Raw genomic sequence first — 14,422 nt, 5'->3', positions numbered from 1 at the left:
AAGTCATTCATGCATTATTTTTGTCGACAATCACATGATCACCCCTCTATATTTAGCTAGTGATTGTTATATTTGGGATAAATTATAAAATAATAAATAAACAATTATTAAGATATCCGATCCGTTCACCTACTCTTGAATTTCTTCTAATGAATTTGTTTTTGACGAGATTCCCTAATCTACATAAGTGAAAACTAATACGATGAAATCCAACGGAGTAAACCCAAATAATACGGATTTTCGTTCCCTAATAAGCCCTACTTATGGTTACTATATGTTTGTTATTGTTGATTATTTTATCGTACATATTGCTCTAGGTTAATGTATAAATATGAATATCAAACTAAAACAAGTAACCTAGAATATAAAACTCCCAACGCGCTAATAACAATTGAAGACAAATAAAATTTGAAAGGAGAACAAAAAAATGCCCATTATTAATCTTGCGTTGTGGGTGAACTTCAATTGCCCTTGAAAAATGCTAGCACAGCCTAATTTGAGGGCCAATCTCTCTGGATGTCAAATGTGTAGTTGATCTCCAAATAGCATTTGTTATCGTCATCAACAAACTGAACCATTACATGATAAAAATAAATAAGAGAACCGAAATAGCAAAAGACAAATGTACAGTTTAAAATTACAATTTTCTCATAAATAAAATTTTTTAAAAAGTCGAAAAAAGAATACCTTAGTTCTTGCTGTATAAGACCCTCTTGCAAAGATTCCAGACGGAGTCGTCTCTTCTGGCATTTCCTGGGTGTAGGTATCCGACTGAGGACTAAAGGTCCCCATCATCTGTTTTGAGCTATAAACTGCGCGCACACACAATTTAGCTTTTGATCAACCACATTGGTATTTATATTGTACATAGTGGTCGATTAAAATAGATCAGCTCTAGCTAGCAAACGAACCTTTGATTCCGGTCTTCCACACGGTATTAGTGTACTTTAAGCCACACACGATATCATTGCTGACTTTGACAGAAAATCTGAGGTGGTAACGACTTCCTTCTTTCAGTGTAAACCACAATCCTTTCGGGTTTCCATTCGTCGGTATGGAAAGCACAATATCAGGTCTACCCTCCGACACGATTGTGAGGCTCAAGATTTTTACATCTGGTTCTTCATTCTCTACGAATTTGCGATTTTTAATAAGTTTTATAAGTGATAATCATGTATATAATGGCAGTAGATCGTGTGCAATAGATGTAGATTCTGTATACGCATGTATTCCACAATTTAACGATATGCTACACCCGAATATTTGCTTTTATGGTATGACAATTTTTTGCAAGAGCAAACATACGGCACCTTCACTGAAAACGATATGTTTGAAATGTTTCAAAATCTAAGTTATATAATATTAATGTTGTAAAAATCTTATAAATTTATTACAAGTGAGTCGTACTCCAATACTCACTTCAAAATTTGTGGGACAAAGCAAATCAAACAAGTAATTAAAGCCAACTTTATAGCATAACTTTAATTTGCAAGGGAAAAATTTTCAAATACCTTGAACAGCATCAGCATCCAAACCCCCTAGAAGTTGTTCTTTCCACCTTCTCAAGCTCTCATCATCCTAGATTTATAAGAAGCTATAAAACTTGCAAAAAACCGAAAGCAAAACCGTAAAACAAAACAAATAGATAGTAGAATATTGACCTTATCTTTCTCAAGGTGCTCTTTGATACTCCACTTGGGCCCTAAATGAAGCGACAATTCTTCATCTTCCTCGGTTGCATAGCAAGAAGCTTCACTAGCCTGCCTGCTAATCATCCCCGATTCCGAGTCGGACGCCATATCCAGATCATGCCCTGCACTACTGTTTCTCTCAGTCTCGCTCTCTGAATGATGATTCACATTCATTTCTCCTTTGTTTCCTTGAGATCCCATCTCCCCAAAAATAAATTTGAAATTTGAACTCCTAAAAATTCAGGGTTTTCATGTGACCATACTTTCATGCATTGTAATGATTATTTTGAGTTGAAGGATAAAGGGAGGTGGAACGTTAATCACGATAGGAATACGTCTTCAATTAATATGTGGTGATCCGATTAAATGTGCATGAAACAAAATACTGAGAATTTTTTTTTTTTTTGTGAAAATGGATTTATTACCGGTAATTAATGCTGATTTTGGAATACATTATGAAGAAAAATCCAAGGCAAGAATAGCGGAACTCCTAATAGTTTTTGAGAAATTTTAGTTCTTTGAATGGAAGCAGATCTTTTTTCCCCTTTCATTGATATTTGATATATTAAGGTGGTGTTATTAATAAAGCTCTCATCTTTATTAGTTATCAAAAGCAATAATAATGGGAAAAAAACCAAATTATATAACAAAAATTAAGGAAAACTCTTAAGATCATTGTCACATCTTTTCTGTCATAGAAAGCAGAAAATTCAATGGCAGCTGATGCATCAATAGCAGCGTATGTCTAGACGTCTCTTCTCCATTCTGAACTTTCCTGGTCGAGAGATAAACGTGGCCATGGATGACTCTAAGCTTTGATTTCCTACTACTAGCAGTGGGGAAGCGAAGACCTTGTCCCTGTATTAAAATCATTCCTACTGATGCTCTTGATCACAAAAGATTTTTATTTCGATTTATTAGAAAAACGTCTATTTTGTTTTTGAAATAAGGAACAAAAATATTTGTATCAAGGGAAATTAATTTTCTTGAAACAAAAATTATGTTTTAATACAAGTATTTTATTTTTAACAATGGCGTAGGATTTTAGTTCTGTAACTAATTTTTTAGTGAATACTAATAATAATTAATAAGACTTATAGTAATTAAAATTAGAGGTGTTCATAAATGGAACCAAACCGTAAAACCAAACCATAACAGAACTTATGTTTCGATCGGTATGTTATAATAGATGCCCTACAAGCCAATTGTTGGCTAGAGATTTTATTGACTCAGTTGTAATAAACAATCTTTATTTTAATATAATTGAACTTTTAATGTTTTCGTTTCACTTTATCTGTATACTAATGCGATCAGCATAGATAAAGTCCTTGATTATGCTTTAATACAAATGAATCGTAATTCGATGTTGGAACTCATTTGTAAACACTGCATATTCTAATTTCGTTCCTAGTCGATTCAGCCGCCTAAAACATGGATAAAGGTCGCTTGAGCTCGAGACTAGAATCTGTGATGTTGTGTACTTCGTTACTTGGTAAGGGCATAGAGATGTCCAAACATGCAGATGGGTAGTCATATGATGATTATACCGAACAACTTTCCATCGGACTTTCCAAATGGTTATCATTCATTGAGAGGATAAGTCCGTGGTTATGATTTTACATCATTAGTCCTTACAACCCGAGACAACACTGAGACTCTATATGCTAGGGCTGTGCTTTGACTCGTTTACCGGCTCCAGGAGAGTCATCATGTGACGAGGTTGGATACAATTGCGACACATATAGATGCCATTGCATTATAGTCGGGGATTCACAGCTCACCTATGGGTGTTGATATCCTATGTGATCTGATGAAATAATAGTGCGTGGAATCTCTGACCAGAGTATGAGATGTACGTTGGAGAAGGAGTTCTCCAATAGTACATGCGATGCCACTATTCATATGTGTCACATAGTTATCGAATTAATATGCAACCCTCGATGAACCAATGGTTGCAGATTCGATCGGGATATATGAGATGAAGGGACCGTACTGTATGTTAATCATAACCGACTGGTTCTTGCAGGCACTATCAGTGATACCTAGGGAATCATGGGGCGATGCTACTAGACGTTCTTACCATGGTTTGCTGGGTTTAATCAGAAATATGATTTCTGACATTCCCATGATCAATTGTTGATACATAGAATGGAGCAAATAAGGATAATCCCGAATAAAGGATTATGTCCTGAATCACAATGAGTTGTGAACCCACGGCTGGCTGTATCCCTGAACTATTGAGGGTCACACAAGCACTGGATCGTTTGTTCCAGTTGAGAGAATAAATTCAAGGAGTTGAATTTATGTTATGATATACTAAATTGAAGGAGTTGAATTAATGAGATAGTAAATTCAAGAAGTTGAATTTATGAAATTTGGAGAGAATAAATTCAAGGAGTTGAATTTATAAAATTTGAGAATTTAATTTATTAAACTTAAATGTTGAGTTTATTAAATATTAAATTTTGGAGATGATAAATTCAAGGAGTTGAATTTATAATTTAAATATTAAATTCAAACGTTGAATTTATAAGAGATTTAAAATAAATGTAATGGGTATATGTATAATGGGCTTGTAAGAGTACAAGATTAACATACATATTATTAAGGTTCTTAATTGGACTTTAAAAGATTAATTAATTAATTAAACTAGTTGGACTATAATAATTAATTGATTAAGCCCATTAAGGATTTAATTTTATTAATGGACCCTAAGCTTATATATATGTGTATTAAGCTTAAAGTTAAATATAATTCATTCACAATTTTTCAAAAACCCTAGCCTCCTTCTCCTTTGTGATTTTTCGAAAATCACAAGTTCTCTCCCTCTAAATATTTCGGTCATCTTGAATTAATTTCGAGGTTGAGCCGTCTCTCGATTTTTAATCTCCAACATTAAAAGTTCTTTTAAATAATCTAGTGCTATTTGGAAGAGGAACAAATATTCTAGTCGTAGGCCTGATTAGGAGGATTGAATAAAGAAGAATTGAAGAACGTACGTGAGATTTACAAGAAGAGCTACGTTCGCTTATATCGGTGTAGTTGGAGCCAAGTGAAAATTATTCACTAAAGGTAAAAATTTTAAACATCCTATGTATGTTTAATCATAAAACATACGAGTGCCGAAAACAAATATATTTTCATTGTCAAAATATAATAAAAATTTTAAAACTTCCGCTGCGTTTGGGCTTGAGAAAACTGAGATCCAACAGTAGTATCAGAGCCAAGGTTTTACTAGATCATATGGTTTTGATATTGAATAATTTATTTCTAACCACAAAAGAAAATTTTTCAGAAAATTAAAGCACCACAAAATTGCTAGCGCGCGCGAGGCAGCGCAACGCGGCGTGCGGAGTGTCTGCACGCTGTGCGCCACCCTGCGCCGCGCACAGGAGACCGACCACTGCCTGAAACGTTCGGGCAGCAGGCAGACAGCGTGGGCGGCTGCCCGGGAGTTCCTTGAGAAGCGTGAGGCTGATGGGATTGAATTTTTTGGGCCTATGGTGCAATTTTCTGATTTTTCAAATTTTTGGGTAAAATTGAAATTTTTGAAAATTGGTTCAATTTTTCTTTTTAAAAATTAATTTTTGAAAAATTAATAATTTTCTTGTGAAATAAATAATTAGAATATGATTTTAATTATTTATAGTAAAAATGAGTTTTACAAGAAATCAATTATTATTGACTTAATTGGATTATATAATTTATTAAATTCTTTAATAATTTTTGTGGTTAGTGATAAAATTATTAGATATACACTACTAAAAAAAGCAAAAGACAACGGTTAAACACCGTTTTCGTAGGTCAAATAAAACCGTTGTTAGAAGCCCTGTGGTTAAAGGGTGTGCTCAAAGACAACGGTGAAAAACCGTTGTCGTAGACATCTAAAGACGACGGTGAAAAACCGTCGTCGTAGGTATATAAAACCATTGTTAAAGGTCCTGTAGTTAAAGCATTCGCTAAACGACAACGGTCTTGGAGTGATGTGGTAGTTACAATTTGCGACGGTTTTTAAAAAATCGTCGCAAATTTATTCGCGACGGACATCATCGTTAACCGTCGCTAAGTTATTTAAACGGTCGCTAAACCGCGAGGGTTTAATACACCGTCGCTACATTTACCTACGGTGTTTCATAAACTTCGTCGCTAATATTAGCGACGGTTTTGTATGCTTTCCGTCGCTAATTTATTCAGTAAAATAAAAAAAAATTTCACTTTTAATATTTTAATAAATATACAAAAAAACTCACGATAATATGCAAATTATATTTGTGATTTACCGTCGAAATTTTAATAATATTTTAAAAATTTATTAAACTTTAAAGAGAAAATTGAAACTAAAATCTTATAAGGGAGAAAAATTTTAAGTGTTGTGAAGTTGTATGGTAGAAAATGGACCGAGGGTGGGGATATTTATAGACAGTTTACGACAGTTTTGACTTTAACCGTCGCAAATAGCGACGGTAATTTTTTTAACTGTCGCCGATTTAAAATTAGCGACGCTTTTACATGAACTGTCGCTATATTTAGCGACGGTTAAGTATAAACCATCGCTGATTTTAGATCAACGACGGTATAACCAAAACTGTCGCTAAATTTAGCGACGGTTTAAAGACACTGTCGCTAAAATTAGCGACAGTTCTTGTAAAACCGTCGCTATATTTACATCAGCGACGGTTTTACTTAAAACCGTCTCTAAATTTTGCGACGGTTAAAAGATTTAAATTAGTGACGTTATAGTACAACCGTCGCTAATTTTAGCGACAGATTTAACTTAAACGGTCGCAAAATGTAATATTGACAATAAATTTATAGAAAAACCAGTTGAAAGACAACGGTTTTTTACAACCCGTTGTCGTAGCTTGAAGAAAAACGCTAATAGACAACAGTTTAAAAACCGTTGTCATAGCCCAAAAAAAAAGCGCTCATAGACAACGGTTTTTAAAAACCGTTGTCGTATCCCAAAAAAAACGCTCATAGACAACGGTTTTTAAAAACCGTTGTCGTAGATATATCAAACACAACGGTTTTAAAGAAACTGTTGTATTTGAGCGGATTTTTTTAGGTTACGACAACGGTTTTTGTTAAAACCGTTGTTAAAAGTAAAAAGACAACCGTTTTTATTGAAACCGTTGTCTTTGAGCGGATTTTTTTAGGCTACGACAACGGTTTTTGTTAAAACCGTTGTTAAAAGTGAAAAGACAACGGTTTTAATAAAAACCGTTGTCTTTGATGTGTTGTTAAAAATGAATTTTCTTGTAGTGATATGATGTATCAGTTAATTAATTTTTTTTAATTAAATTGATGTTAATATTTGATTTAAATGTGTAGAACCCGTAAATCAGACTACGTTTAAACCATGCATATTTTCTAGTATTTTAAATTAAAAATGATTTCTTTATTATTTAAGGCATTTTAAAGTTGTTTGGTCATGATTATTCATTTTTAATCGCATAAGTTTAGTTTTATTTTTTCAGTTAAATAAGCGAGGCCGGACCGAAGTTGGAGTTTTAAGATAAAAATTTAATGATAAGAAAACATTCCTAGAACTTATTTAAGATAAATAATAATTTATTTTAATGTAAAAGAAGGTTTAAGTATTTATTCAATTAATTTGAGATAAGTAGTAAATAAGTTCTTTTATGTCCAATAATTAATTTAAAAGCCTAAATTAAAATATGTGACCAATTGAGATAAGTTAATCTAGACTTATTTTAATTAAAAAATTTCAATTTAACATGTTAGTAATTTAATTTATAGATTTAGTCATGTATGCAAGATAATGTTATCCCTTAATTAATTTATTAATTCACTAAACTATTTAATGGGTAGATAAAACTCTAAAGAATTTAAAATACAAGATTTAAGAAATATTTTCCCTTCCATTTTATTATAATTTTCGGCCATTTCATTTTTTAGGAATTAAATTTGTCAACTCACAATTTTGGATATCTTTCTTTATCCTTCTTGGCATAGATAATTCCTTCAACTTTAAATCTTCAATAATTAATAATTAAGCAATTTTCCTACTTCATTTAACTAGATAAAAATCGGTCATCCCCACTTGAAAAGATTTAAATTTTTGACAACCCATTTCCTTTGATTCTTTCCTAATCCTTTTCTTATTAGATAATCCCCTACATTTTATTCACCACTAATTAACATTTAAACAATATTTCTACCTTGTTTATCTAGCAATATTCCATCCCCATTTACCACAAAAAATTCGGTCATTTCTTCCTTGAAAAGATTTAAATTGGTTTGACAACTCATTCCTTGTTATCTATCCTTAATCTTTTCTAGGTAGATAATTTCCCCCACTTTTAAATCACCAACAATTAAATAATTAAGCAATTTTCTCCTTGTTCCTAGACAAAAAATTCGACCATGTGCACCCTTAATTATCCCTCAAAAATCTTTTGATATCAAATCAATCCTTATCTCACAAACTAGGAAGATAGCAAGATTCATTTCTCCTTTTTATCTTGCAAACATTCTCTCATTCCTAGCCATTCTCTCCCCCTCCATTTTCGAAACTTCAGAGCATTTTCAGTAGAGAAAAATCGAGAATAGCTAGGGAGAAAACAAGAAAGAAAAACAAGAAGCAAAGCAACTCCGTCTCCTCCGCGACGTGTCATCGTAATCAATTTGTTTTCATTTCAAACAAATCCAAGGCATGTTTATACCATTCTTTTACTCTTCTATCCTGTCATATTATTATTTTAAAACATTTCATGTGCATAATTTAAAAGGCGAAAAACCGAAATTATGTCAAGTCATTTCAAAAATGTAGTGCAGAATTTTTCGGCTTCACCCTATGCCCTCACGGTTTGGTTGTTTTTGTTGATTTGCAGGTTGGTTCGACTCCTAGGCTCCCAAGGCTGCACCTAGGCACGTGCTAGGGTGTGTCAAGACCATGTTGGTCCATTAGTTCAAGCCCCATGCATGTTGGAATTGGGAAATGACAGCGACACCCCCCTCTAGTGTCATATTGAGTTTCGATTTTCAGTTTGCTGTCAATGGTGATGTTTCTGATCTTGGCTGCCCTAGGGGCTATAGCCATGGTTATAAAATCTCCTTGTTATGTCTAAGACGAGACCAAGTTGGCCTTTCAAGGCTTGGTCCATGGTTGCATCGGTTTTCAAATAAAATAAGAACAGCACCTTCGATCTCCTTCATTTTCTGCACGTGTAATTTCGGCTTTATGGTGTTGGTGTGGATCTTGGCTAGCTCTTGTCCCTTAGCCATGGTTCACACCATACCTCTTGATGTCTAGATCATGCCATGGTCAATCAAATGACCACAGGAATAGTCCGTGACAGCAAGAACAAGCGAGACACCCCACGCGTGCATATGCGTTCTCGGGTGGGAGCTTCGAGTGGTTGCTGGTGTTGTTTGAATTGTGGCTGGCCTAGGGCCCTTAGCCATGATTCAAACCACACCTTGGGATGTTGGTAAGAGATTCTGGTCGGTGGTTCAAGCCCCAATGGCAAATAGTCCCGAAAACAACGCAAGGAAACGCACCAACAGCTGCTGTATTTTTTACAGCAACTGTACCTGCGGTTCAGAGGTGTGTTTCGAGTTCTTGGTTTGCTTTTAGCCTATGGCCTTGAACTGGACAGTACCTTATTGAATTTGGAAGGCCATGTTTTTGGCCGTTTGTGATTTGGTTAAGTTTAGAGGTCGTACGAGAATTTACGGTGCAATGTGCCAAAGTGACTCTCGAAAGAGCGTTTCATGTTTTGGCCTCCATTCACCAAAATTTCGAGTTGTACAACTTTAGGAGCATTATTTCATCATTTTAGGTGTAATTTAATCATGACTAAATGATGGTTGGGGTTGACACGGAGTCATGGTTAAATATTAAGTCGTTGAGCGTAATTGTCTCGTTTTTGGGTTCAATTACGAAGTTTTGGTCAAGTTAAATCATTTGCATATTTTTCATGTTAGAATTAGGGCGCAGAGAGCCTGGGAACGATCCAAGCCATTTGGTAAACTAATACAGGATGTTTAATTATGTTATTTAATTATATTACATGCATAAAAATATAAAATATTCATTTTTTTGAGATTTATGCGATATTGTTTGTGGCCACCTCACTATCATGGGATTATTACCTCACCCGGTGGTCACTAACCGGTTCATGTGCATTCATTGGTACGGATATCCAGTGCAAGGGCTGTGATGATCTCTACCGCCCAGTATACTGTGGTTTAGTCTGATTAGGCGATTCAGTTCAGTTCATGGGCCACTTGCGTATAACATAATCTCAACAGAAAATTATTACATGCTATTTCATGACAGGGCTCTACGGAGCAAACATTTCACTTACGATTTTCAGTTCAGTTATGCACGTATTTATAATTATTCATACACGATTTTCATGATACTCTTTATGACACGATATTTCCACGTTACATTTTACGACATGATATCTTTACATGGCATGAAATTTTATGATATATGTACTTGTTATTTACGATATATGCATGCTGAGTCTTTAGACTTACTAGACTTGATTGTTGTAGGTACTGATGAGGTCGGGACCGAGGGCGGGTACCGGTGAGCCATCGTGGGTCGGCAGTAGTAGGAACCCGAGGACCTCATTTTCAGCACTTACTATTTTTATTCTAAACTCAGTTTTTATTTTGTTGAAATTTTTTTAGTTGTTACTTTAAAACAAATATTTACTTCAGCTGCTACTTTAAACGTTGAATCATTTTTATAAGTTTATTTTATGAATGAGGCTTTTTATTTAATTAAAGAGAGAAATTTTTTTTTATTCCGCAAATTTTCAAGTACGAAACACGGGCCTCTACAGTTGGTATCAGAGCCTATGTTCTTGTAAAGGGTTGTACTACTACTGACCTCGAGAAGTTCTCGAAGTCACGTCTTCGGTCTGTAAGTTTTACATTTAGCATTTTGTTTAAAGCATGAAATATTTTAACAGCATGTTTTCATGAAATGTTTTACGTCAAGATTTTAATTCTGCAGTATTTATTTAAATTTAAAGAAATAATGGAGATTATGCATGTTAGTTACGTATGGATTATGTATGGAACAGTATGCCTCCTAGACGTATCCTTGAGCGCACGAGAGATGATGAGCCTCGTCACGAGGACGATGAGAATAAGAGGCAGGAGAGGAATGGACCTCCACCCCCTCCACCAGACATGAATGCCCAGATGCAAGCTGGGATGACTCAGTTTCTCGCAAAATTTGCGGGGAACAATGCTGTGGCAGCCAGGCCGACAGGGCCCGAGGCTACTTATGAGAGGTTTATGAAGATGCGTCCGAAGGAATTTTCAGGGACGACAGATCCCATGATTGCCGAGGGCTGGATCAAGTCCCTCGAGGTTATCTTTGAGTTTATGGAGCTTGAGGATTCGGACAGAGTTCGTTGCGCCACCTATTTAATCGGAGGAGATGCCCGCTTATGGTGGGAAGGAGCATCAGTTGGCCTGAACTTGGCTACTTTGAGCTGGACACGCTTCACGGAGGTATTTTACTCCAAATATTTTACTTACGAAGTGCGTTCTAGATTGACCAGGGAGTTCATGACCCTGAGGCAGGGAGATTTGACGGTTACGGAGTTCATCCGTAAGTTTGAGAGGGGCTGCCATTTTGTGCCCCTGATTGCGAATGATGCGAGTGCCAAGCTGAGGCACTTTCTAGATGGACTACGGCCGGTCTTGCGCCGTGATGTTAGGGTGGCTGCCCTACTACCTTTGAAGTTGCTGTTTCCATAGCTCTTGCTGCAAAGCCAGATCAGATTGACATTGAGAGGGATCGCCAGGGTAAGCGACCAGTTCCAGTACCACACCTCCCTCCTCCTCAGCAGCAGCAGCAGCATAAGAGGCCTCATCACGGCCCGCCCAGAAACAGAGGACCGCAGCAGCGGCAGCAGGGATGCGCAGACTCGATGACCTTTGAGCACCCAGTCTGTCCCAAGTGCACACGCCGCCATCCTGGAGCATGTATGTATGGCTCAGAGAAGTGTTATAAGTGTGGTAGCCCAGACCACTTGTTGCAGCAGTGCCCTCGGAAGAATCTGCGTACCCAAGGCAGAGTTTTTGCCCTTCATGCGATAGAAACGAACCCGGAGACCATGCTTATGACAGGAAACTTAACGCTTTAAGTTAATAATTAGATTTCAATGTTTTGGGAATTGAGATTAATATTTGGAACTTAGAATTTCGTTAGGATTGCATGCTCTACTCAGTATTATTTTTGGGAATTTAAGTTAGAAAAACTTTGGCCTTTGCATGTCTATAAGTTAGTTCTTGTGATTATTGGGTTCAACTTGATGTTCCAACTTTTCAGGAAGAATTTTTATAGCTGGCTCAGCTAGGAAAGCCTTGATAGATTCAGGGGCTACTCACTCGTTTATTTCAGAGGTCTTTGCTAATTTTTTCAAGGTCAGAACCATTGGGCTAGATGTAGCCTATTCAGTAGTATTGCTTTCTGGTGAAGAGATGGCAGCTACCAATGTGATCCGAGACATAGATCTCGAGCTTCGTGGCAATCTCGTTTCTGCGGATCTGATTGTCTTGCCGATGCAGAGTTTGACATCATTCTGGGGATGGACTGGCTACTAAGGAACAGAGTTTTGATCGACTTTCAGCGGAGATCTGTTCTAGTCCGACCGCGTGGGATGACGCAGTTCTTATTCGAGCCAGACAGATACTTTCCTTTACCGCGCATTATACCTTGTGTCAAGGCTAGGAAGCTCATGCATAGATGGTGTCGGGCATTTTTAGCAACTTTTGTATCCATCCCCGAGGCACCCAGTTAGTCAGCCTCCGATGTCCCAATTGTTAGGGATTTTCTAGACGTGTTTCTTAATGACGTCTCTGGTATGCCACCCGAGAGAGAAGTGGAGTTTTCTATTGAGCTTATGCCAGGTACGGTACCGATCTCGAAAGCACCATATCGATTAGCACCGACAGAGATGGCAGAACTGAAGAAGTAGATCCAGGAATTTCTTGACAAGGAGTTCATTCGCCCGAGTTTTTTACCATGGGACGCGCCAGTTTTGTTTGTGAAGAAGAAAGATGGTTCGATGAGGCTTTGTATTGACTACCGGGAGTTGAACAGGGTCACAGTGAAGAACAAGTACCCAGTGCCATGGATTGAGGATTTATTTGATCAGTTGCAGAGAGCTTCCGTATTCTCCAAGATTGATCTGCGTTCCGGTTATCACCAGTTGAGGGTGAAAGATACTGATGTTTTCAAGACTGCTTTCAGGACTCGTTATGGCCACTACAAGTTCCTTGTGATGCTGTTCAGTTTGACGAATGCGCCAGCGATCTTCATGGATCTCATGAATCGCGTATTTCAGCCGTATCTTGATAAGTTTGGGATAGTATTCATAGACGACATTGTCGTCTACTCCAAGAATCACGAGGAGCACAGCAGACATCTGACCACAGTTTTGCAGACCCTACAGAAGCATAAGTTATTCGCGAAGTTCAGTAAAAGCGAATTCTGGTTAGAGAAGGTGGCGTTTTTAGGCCACATCATTTATAGCAGCGGTATTGAGGTAGAATCAGAGAAAGTTGCAGCAGTCAGAGATTGGGTTGTGCCGCAAAATGCATCAGAGATCCGCAATTTTCTTGGGCTAGCAGGATATTATCGAAAGTTTATTCAGGGATTCTCCTCCATCGCAGTTCCACTCACATCATTGACAAAGAAGAATGTTAAATTTTTGTAGAGCGATGAGTGTCAGAAGTGCTTCGATACTTTGAAGCAAGCTCTTATCTCAGCAACAGTATTGGCCATGCCGTCAGGGCCCGGCGAATTTGTATTGTATACCGATGCTTCAAAGCTCGGTCTAGGCGCAGTATTGATGCAGCATGGGAAAGTGATAGTGTATGCTTCTCGACAGTTGAAAACCCATGAGAAGAACTACCCTACCCAGGATCTAGAGTTGGCAGCCATAGTTTTTACCTTAAAGATTTGGAGGCATTATTTGTACAGGGAGAAGTGCCAGATCTTTACCTACCATAAGAGCCTCAAGTACTTCTTTACGCAAAAAGAGCTGAACATGCGTCAGAGTCGTTGGTTGGAGCTAGTGAAGGATTACGACTGTGACATTAGCTACCATCCGGGCAAAGCTAATGTAGTCGCGGATGCATTGAGCAGGAAAGTCGAAGTGATGGCTCATTTGAAGATTCAGAGACCTCTTCAGTCTGAGATGCAGAGGTTTGATCTAGAGACTTATCCTCGAGGTAGAGTTCCCCGTCTATCTGCTTTGACGATTCAGTCTTCTCTTCTAGACCGTATTCACAGTGGACAGTCAGCAGATGAGCAGTTGGCAAAGTGGAAGCAGAGAGATGAGGCCAAGGGCAGTATCTTGTATACAGTTAGCGACGGTGTTGTGAGATATCGAGACAGAATGTGGGTTCCTAGCAGTGGTTCTATTCGATCAGATATTTTGTCAGAGGCCCACATGTCGCCGTACTCTATTCACCCTGGGAGTACGACGATGTACAAAGATCTGCAGTTGTTGTATTGGTGGCCCGGCATGAAGAAGGATATCAGACGTTTTTTATCCGAAAGCCTGACATGTCAGCTTTTAAAAGCGGAGCATCAGAGACCAGCAGGTATGCTCAAGCCTCTTCCTATTCCCAAGTGGAAGTGGGAGAATGTTACCATGGACTTCGTGACCGGTTTGCCGAAGTCAGCCAGAGGATCAAATGCTATCTGGGTGATTGTTGATCGTCTTACC

At 37.4% G+C, this 14,422-nt stretch overlaps 1 protein-coding gene across 1 annotated transcript; it reads right to left on the bottom strand.

Annotated features, from left to right (window-relative positions):
- Nucleotides 1–403: 403 nt before the first annotated feature.
- Nucleotides 404–1,998, bottom strand: LOC140990703 (rho GDP-dissociation inhibitor 1-like). Its single transcript, XM_073460573.1, has 5 exons — nucleotides 1,662–1,998; nucleotides 1,512–1,578; nucleotides 912–1,130; nucleotides 688–812; nucleotides 404–569 (listed from the first exon to the last, which is right to left on the bottom strand). Exons 1-5 carry the CDS (start codon nucleotides 1,890–1,892, stop codon nucleotides 492–494), a joined length of 720 nt encoding a protein of 239 aa, XP_073316674.1. The 5' UTR covers nucleotides 1,893–1,998; the 3' UTR covers nucleotides 404–491.
- Nucleotides 1,999–14,422: the final 12,424 nt, after the last annotated feature.

Source organism: Primulina huaijiensis, chromosome 1 (assembly GCF_012295235.1).
Source record: "Primulina huaijiensis isolate GDHJ02 chromosome 1, ASM1229523v2, whole genome shotgun sequence".
NCBI lineage: Eukaryota > Viridiplantae > Streptophyta > Magnoliopsida > Lamiales > Gesneriaceae > Primulina > Primulina huaijiensis.
Note: the sequence above shows the minus strand (reverse complement) of the source record. Positions and strands in the feature narration are given on the sequence as shown.

Coding starts and splice junctions, on each gene's coding strand:
- LOC140990703 (XM_073460573.1), bottom strand. CDS start 1,892: ATGGGATCTCAAGGAAACAAAGGAGAAATGAATGTGAATCATCATTCA. Junction 1,579..1,661: donor AGCACCTTGAGAAAGATAAG/GTCAATATTCTA, acceptor TTATAAATCTAG/GATGATGAGAGCTTGAGAAG. Junction 813..911: donor GTGGAAGACCGGAATCAAAG/GTTCGTTTGCTA, acceptor GTGTGCGCGCAG/TTTATAGCTCAAAACAGATG.